Genomic DNA, 7,139 nt, shown 5'->3' with positions numbered 1-7,139 from the left:
CCCTAACTCCAATGCCTGTTTTTGGGTCCCACACCAAACACATCCTCTGCTCTGTTTCAGAACATTTATTCCTCCAACATAAATTAGGGGTTGTTTGGTAGCTGATTAGAGTGTGTTAGTTATTTCTTCTTCTATCGTACATAAAATATAAAACTCCCTTATAACTGAGACCTAGACTCCTCCGTTTCAATTCACGTGAATTCATTTTTCTTATTAGTTTGTGCCAAAAAGAATGATCCATTTCTATATTTGAAAATATTCATTTCTATATTTGAAAATAATTTACCTTTATGCAATGATTTATAGTCACATAAAATATATGTGACTCATTTAACACTACAAATTTAAAAGTCTTCTCTTTGTTCTTAAGCTCCGTACCGAATCAAATAGATTCACATAAATTGAGCAGAGGGCATATTAGTTATGTGAGTTTCTAAACTGCAAACCAAACAATATTAATTTGATACACGAACAATATACTTCCTAATCAGCGACCAAACGTGGTACTCCCTCTGTCCAAATTTATGTGATACAATTTAATTTAAGCTTAAACTTTTTATCGTAAATTCGAATATATAATCTTTAAATTTTTAAAAATAATATATATATATATATATATATATATATATATATATATATATATAAAGTATTATAAATCACAATGATTAACAATTAAAAATATTTATAGAACATACAAATAAATCATGGTAAAGATTTTATTGTTTGATACTCAAAAAACAAAAAATATGAAATAAATTGAGAGAGAGAAATACTTGTGCAGGATTTAATACTTGCATAAGTCACCTTCAACCCATCTACCAAACGACCCCTTAGTGTAAATAACCAAATTACCCCTTTCCGTTATTCTTGTCTTCATCAACTTCCTCAACCTTTGAACTTTTCCTTGTCCAGGTGCCCCCACCCCCGCCCCAACGCCCTCTATAATTTTCTTTTTTAATCTTTGTGTCATATTCTTGAAGGCGTGCTCACAAGTTTCTTGTTTTTGCTATATACATATTGTTATTGTTGTCCATTGTTTTCTTGATTTCTTTTGTCTTTTTTTCTGGTGGGGACTTGGGTATTACAAGGAAGAACAGGAAAGAACAAAACAAAACAAAAACTTTGTTCTGATATTTATCAAGATTCAGTTTTAGGTACATGTCAAATAAAGCAAGCTGTTTTTCTTTTTTTTGTCTTACGTGTCATTGTTAGTTTTGGTTGTTTGTTTTGTGATGATGTGGGATATACCTCGAAATTGTCAATTTGTGATTTTTTTTCTTTTCGTTTTAATGATGATCTTGCATTTTATAGCCTCTGGATCATGCACAATGTTGTGGTTAATTAATTAGAAAATGTGGTTCATTTTCATTTTGTTAAATCCCTTTTCAAGAAAATTTTAATTTCTCAACTGCTGATTTTTGTCATTTCTTCTGTTTCCTAGCCTCTTGATTGATAGCTGCTGGAGTCTACTTATTTTTGGTAAGCTTTCTGCCCTTTATATTTTATCCCTGGCATTTTACACATTTTGTTGATGGGGTAAATACGTTATATATCTCTATTGATTTTAATACTATGGTTAATTTGTTTATATCATTTCTTGGTTGTGAAGGGAAACTATGCTTTCATTAAGTTCCTTTAATCTATGATCTAATCGTTTGTTTCAGCATGAACAGAAACAGAGACATTAGATCTCTCTGTTGTCTTCATGCCTTAGTCAATTATGAGAAAAACTGCTCTAAATTTGATTCTATTAACTCTCAAATAAAGTGCGCTTCTGGTTTTGATTACTAATTTGTGCTTTTCTCAAATCTTTTTGACTTTTTGAAGCAAACTATTAATTTGTTAAAAAGGTTTTAAATTTTTTTGCCTTTCTCAATTTATATGAAATCATCAGCCTTTTTCTCCATAATTGATGCGATAGTAAAATGTTTATCTTTATTTTCTTGCTTTCCTCTTCTGCTAGATGCTTTGAAATGGGGAAGAAAGGAAGCTGGTTTTCGGCAGTGAGAAAGGCTCTTGGTTCGGGTAACAAAAAGAAAGACAAGGTACTGGATGAATTCAATGCCATTTTATTTGGGATAATTACATTTTGGGACCGCTCAAAAAGAATAATAGCCAGCAAATGTATAGGTTTTGTATATTAAGTGTAAATATACATATAATATACATATTGTAATATACATAACCAGTGTATAGGTTTTGTATATTTTGGCTAGTGCTCGTAATTAATCTTGGTTGACGGGCCAAAAATGAAAAAAATCCCCTTTTATTTTCCTTTTCGGTATGTCATATTCTGTAGTTTCTTGAGTAACTGTTTAATGCTATTTGCACCAGAAAAAACACAAATCTGAAAAATGGTCTGGAAAGCAACAGAGTGACGAATTGGATTCTTCAAATGCAGAAACTGCATTAGTGAGTCCTGCACCCCCTACTTCTCCTCCTCCTCCTGTAGAGCACCTGAAATTGATTGAAGCTGAAAATGAGCAGAACAAGCACGCCCATTCGGTAGCTCTTGCCACTGCTGTTGCTGCAGAAGCAGCAGTTGCTGCTGCTCAGGCTGCTGCTGAGGTCGTTCGGCTCACAGCTGCAGCCTGTATCTCCAGTAAATCAAAGGAAGAGATTGCTGCTATAAGAATACAAACAGTTTTTCGAGGATACTTGGTACAATGTCTAACTTCTGATGTAATTTAAGCTTGCATAGCATGATCACATATTTAGACTTCTTTTTAACTTCAACTTCGGGTTAGTTGGTTCCACTTATATATCAGCTGAAGGGTTTTCTCCTTCCTTTCCATTACATGGCTGATTTCATTGCTTATCTTTTTTTAATCCTCGTTTCGTAAGTCTAGGATTGTTGTTTGTTTTGTCTATAAACTTACCAGGAGATTGAATGATGTTGTTTTACTTGATGATTAGATTTAGTGCAGTCCATAAATTGCGATAAATGCTCAGTATAGAGTCATGTCTGAAGGGGGAATCCCCAAATTGCAAAACTCTCAGTATAGAGTCATCATAGTTTAGCAACATTATTAATAAATCTTTTAACTTTTTTCGTCGACTCGGCGAAATTTATGATTTCTAGGGTCCTGGTAATTAATATACTGAACAATCATATGATGGTTTCTCAAGTTTGTTGATTATAAATCAGTCCATGCCTCATTCTCCCTGAATAAATACTGCAAACAGTTTCTGATACGCTGTTTATACAGGCTAGGAGAGCATTGAGGGCGTTGAGAGGATTAGTGAGGTTGAAGACGATGATTCAAGGGCAATCTGTGAAGCGACAAGCCACATCCACCTTAAGGTGCATGCAGACTCTAGCTCGTGTTCAATCTCAGGTTCGTGCCAGAAGAATTAGGATGTCGGAGGAGAATCAGGCGCTCCAGAGACAGCTCCAACAGAAGCATGAGAAAGAGCAGGAGAAGCTAAAAGCATCTTCTGTAAGTACCTATATATGCATGCCATTTGTTTCCGACAATATCCTTGAGTTCTACATCATGTTTCATTATCATCTGCTTAGGGTTGTCCCCTTGTTTTATATTTATTTTTTGTTTCACTTGGGGGTGGTTTTTATCTTGGTTCCCTGCAAAGGAATATGTACCTCTTTGGTCATGGTTTGTACCTTTTGGATGAATTTTTTGCATTTTGCAGCAGTCTGGAGATGATTGGAATGACAGTATACGGTCTAAGGAACAAGTCGAAGCAAACCTCCAGATGAAGCAGGAGGCTGCCATGAGAAGGGAAAAGGCTTTGGCTTATGCATACACACATCAGGTACATTCTTTTGTTGAGTCCTCTGTTCTTTATCTACAAAGTGAATACTGAAATGCTACATAGTTTTTCCATAAGCTTTATGTTAAGATCATAGCTTTTTTCTGGAACTAGAAAAGATAGCTGCAAAGATCTTGTTATATCAAATGTAGCTTCATTCCTATAAAAAAATTTCTGACCTCCATCTTTTATTTCATCAAAGTAAAGCAGATACGTTGTTTGAAAATTGAAGTTTGTTCTAGTACTTTTAGTTCTTGCTTACTTAGGTGGTATATCTAACTTGGAACATAGTTCTAACTTGTCCTGACATGTCAAATCTGTAAGATACAGATGTTCCAAACTTGTTTGGGTTAAACGTTGATTCATTTGATATTTTATGGATAAAGAGAACCTCTGAAATTAGTCAACGGTGGGATTCGTTTTCACTTCAAGGAATTCAAACAACACTTGTGTTTATTGATTTCCTTTTCCCTGTAGTATTTCCTTCTTTTTCCTCGATAAATCGTTTGTTTCAAGGACGGAGAGATTTTTGGCATTTTCCTTGCTGAAAACAATTGAGAATGTACCTAGTTATTTATACTAAAGATTAGTAGAGTTCCTTAATAATTAATCTCTTGTTACATGATGTAAACTATTGACGAATGTAATATGGTATCATATACTTTTACAACAGCCAATACGGAGGAATCCTTCAAAATCGACAAATGAAACATTCATGGACCCAAATAATCCCCACTGGGGCTGGAGCTGGTTGGAACGATGGATGGCTGCGCGGCCATGGGAAGATAAATGTGCAACAGATAAAGAAGCTAACAGTGACGAGGTCGCTGCAAATAACCCAGCAAGCCATCCCACTGCTGTGGCTGCTAACAGTCCTCGTGATTTCCACCATGACAATAGGCCTTCTCCGACGGCTCATAAGCAAAGCCGCCCTCCTAGCCGCCAATCAACACCCCGATCAAAGACCGGGAGAGTAAGGCCAGCAAGCCCTAGAGGAAGTAATGTGGATGATGACTCTAGAAGCATGGCGAGTGCACAGTCAGAACGCTGCAGGAGGCATAGTTTTGCTGGTTCATCAATTAGAGATGATGAAAGTCTGGCAAGTTCCCCAGCTGTTCCAAGCTACATGGCAGCAACAGAATCAGCACGAGCCAGGTCCCGCTTACCAAGTCCTTTGGGTTTTGAAAAGAGTGGGACACCAGAGAAGGGAACAGTTAGTTCTGCCAAGAAGCGATTGTCATTCTCGGCATCCCCTGGTGGTGCACCAAGGAGACATTCTGGTCCACCAAAGGTAGAGATCTGAAGTACAAGCATCTAGTGCTTAAAGGAGCACTTCAGATAGCAGGGAAATCAAGAAGTTAGACCCTTTTTTTTTTCTAAAACTGTTCTCATGGGTGTGCATATTGAATAACGAGGGACGGAAGAGAAAATGGAGGATTGTGGCATTGTATTTGAGTCTTTTTCCATCTTACTCACCGACATGTTTCTAACCTTATACATTACTACATCCAAAGTTTGTGTGCTATTGAAGATCATATGTAGTGTCACTTGCTTTATAGTGATGGTGTTCTGGGTGTGCTTTTCTTTTGTTTCTTTTTCCTCTCTTCTTGAGGCAATATTGAAAACTTTAGAGGTTGATAATTTCCAGCAATTCTGGTGATTCTGAGTCATCTATGTGTTGATAGTACCTAGTTATGTTAATGTATGAAACTTATTGGTCATGTCACTTCTGTTGATTTGATTTGTCTGCTATGCTTTTACTCTGCTCACATGCTGCAACTTCAATGCATGGTTGGTAACATCTGATCTCTATAATGAGGCCATTTTCAGCTCAACTTGTAAAAATCAAAGTTACGCACCATTTTAAGACTTACCCCCTGTTTGGATGGTGGTTTCCCGTGGTTCATTAATGTATGGTTTTTTATGAAACCATGTTTGTTTCAATTGTTCTTAAAGTATGTTGTATGGTGTTGTAAACCCGTGGTTCATTCCATGGTTACATAACCCTGAAAAGTCCCAATTTTTATAACCACGGATTTGGTGGTTTTTCCATGGTTACATATTTCATTTTTCCATTATACCCCACCCCACTCCCACCCTACCATTGACCCCCACCCTTGCGCCACCCTCCACCATCCATCCCACCCCATCCCTACCCCACCCTCCACCATCCATCCCACACCACCCCCACCCTCACCCCACGCAACCCCACCCCTGCCCTACCACCCACTCCCACCCCCAACTACCCCACTCCTCTGCCTCCCATCCCAACCACCACCCACTACCCCTCACCACCGCCCAATCCCACCCCACAACTCACCCCCACCCTACCACCCACTACCCCCACCCTTATCCTACAACCACCCACCTCACACCACCCACCCCTCCATCACCCCCACTCACTACCCCAACCCCACCCCCCGCCACCACCCAACCCCACCCCCACCCTCATCCCACAACTACCCACCCCTCCACCACCCCCACCCACTACCTACTTATTTTTTAAAGTTTCTATTTTATTCTTTACCTAAATTTTATTAATATATATAAACTAATTTCTAAATAAGAGTTAAAGGTATTTTAGTAAACTTACAAGTTATTATACAAGATCTACATACAAATAAACCAAACAATACAAATGTTATTAAATCACAATAAACGATACAGTCTATCCAAACATGGTATTCATTAATACAGTACAATACAATACAACACCATACTGTACATTAATGAACCACGGGAAACAACTATCCAAACAGAGGGTTATTAAACACTTTGTTGTTTAAAAAAGAAGAAACAACGCTGAGCTAAACAAATTCATTTTACCTGGAGTTGTTTATCCTTAAGTACTCCTCACTCGTTTTATACAACAGATATACAGAACATTTCATCCGTTGTTTAATTTTTGTCCCGGTTTTTAAAAGTTGTGTAAATATGGATCCACCAGGAGTCTCTCGGCATAACTTCTCCCCCTTCCTCCTCTTCCTTGCTCAAATATGTTGTTCCACTGTTTGCCATGAAACAGTGGAAAAGAGTAGAGTGATTTTTCATTCAATGTGTGGTTCAACTAAAAAATAAAAATAAGATTCGAGTTATTTTAAGTTAAAAAAGGGGAAGCACATCAGGACTTTTTATCGAAACCCAGAACTCACATTTGGCTCTAAAAGCTTTCCCTTTTTCATAATACCTCAATGTCCGTAAACCACTAAGGTATTTTATTGTAAAAAATGATTGAAGCAAATGAAGACTCAGGCAATCATGCTGAAGAAAAGATGTGAAGAAACAAAATAATAGGTACAAGGCATAGAAACACATCTAAACTACATGGGGGGTTCTATTACCCCCGGACTTTATGCTCGGCTTCTATT

The 7,139-nt window shown here is 37.4% G+C and overlaps 1 protein-coding gene across 5 annotated transcripts; it reads left to right on the top strand.

Moving 5' to 3' along the window:
• The first annotated feature begins 828 nt into the window (after positions 1-828).
• Positions 829-5,492, top strand: LOC132045552 (protein IQ-DOMAIN 3-like). Of its 5 annotated transcripts, none has more exons than XM_059436145.1 (7): positions 829-912; positions 1,442-1,479; positions 1,964-2,045; positions 2,335-2,661; positions 3,210-3,440; positions 3,652-3,774; positions 4,445-5,492. In XM_059436145.1, the coding sequence occupies exons 3-7, from the start codon at positions 1,974-1,976 to the stop codon at positions 5,072-5,074; spliced, it is 1,383 nt and encodes a 460-aa protein (XP_059292128.1). In that variant the 5' UTR covers positions 829-912; positions 1,442-1,479; positions 1,964-1,973; the 3' UTR covers positions 5,075-5,492. The 5 variants fall into 5 exon arrangements, with proteins under 5 accessions (XP_059292128.1, XP_059292127.1, XP_059292126.1 ...); XM_059436144.1 differs by lacking the exon at positions 829-912 and adding an exon at positions 922-1,154 and having other exon boundaries at positions 1,457-1,479; XM_059436143.1 differs by lacking the exon at positions 829-912 and adding an exon at positions 922-1,154.
• The last annotated feature ends 1,647 nt before the right edge of the window (positions 5,493-7,139 follow it).

Source organism: Lycium ferocissimum, unplaced genomic scaffold (assembly GCF_029784015.1).
Source record: "Lycium ferocissimum isolate CSIRO_LF1 unplaced genomic scaffold, AGI_CSIRO_Lferr_CH_V1 ctg704, whole genome shotgun sequence".
In the NCBI taxonomy this organism is placed as follows: Eukaryota; Viridiplantae; Streptophyta; class Magnoliopsida; order Solanales; family Solanaceae; genus Lycium; species Lycium ferocissimum.
This window is presented reverse-complemented; position numbering and strand designations above follow the sequence as displayed.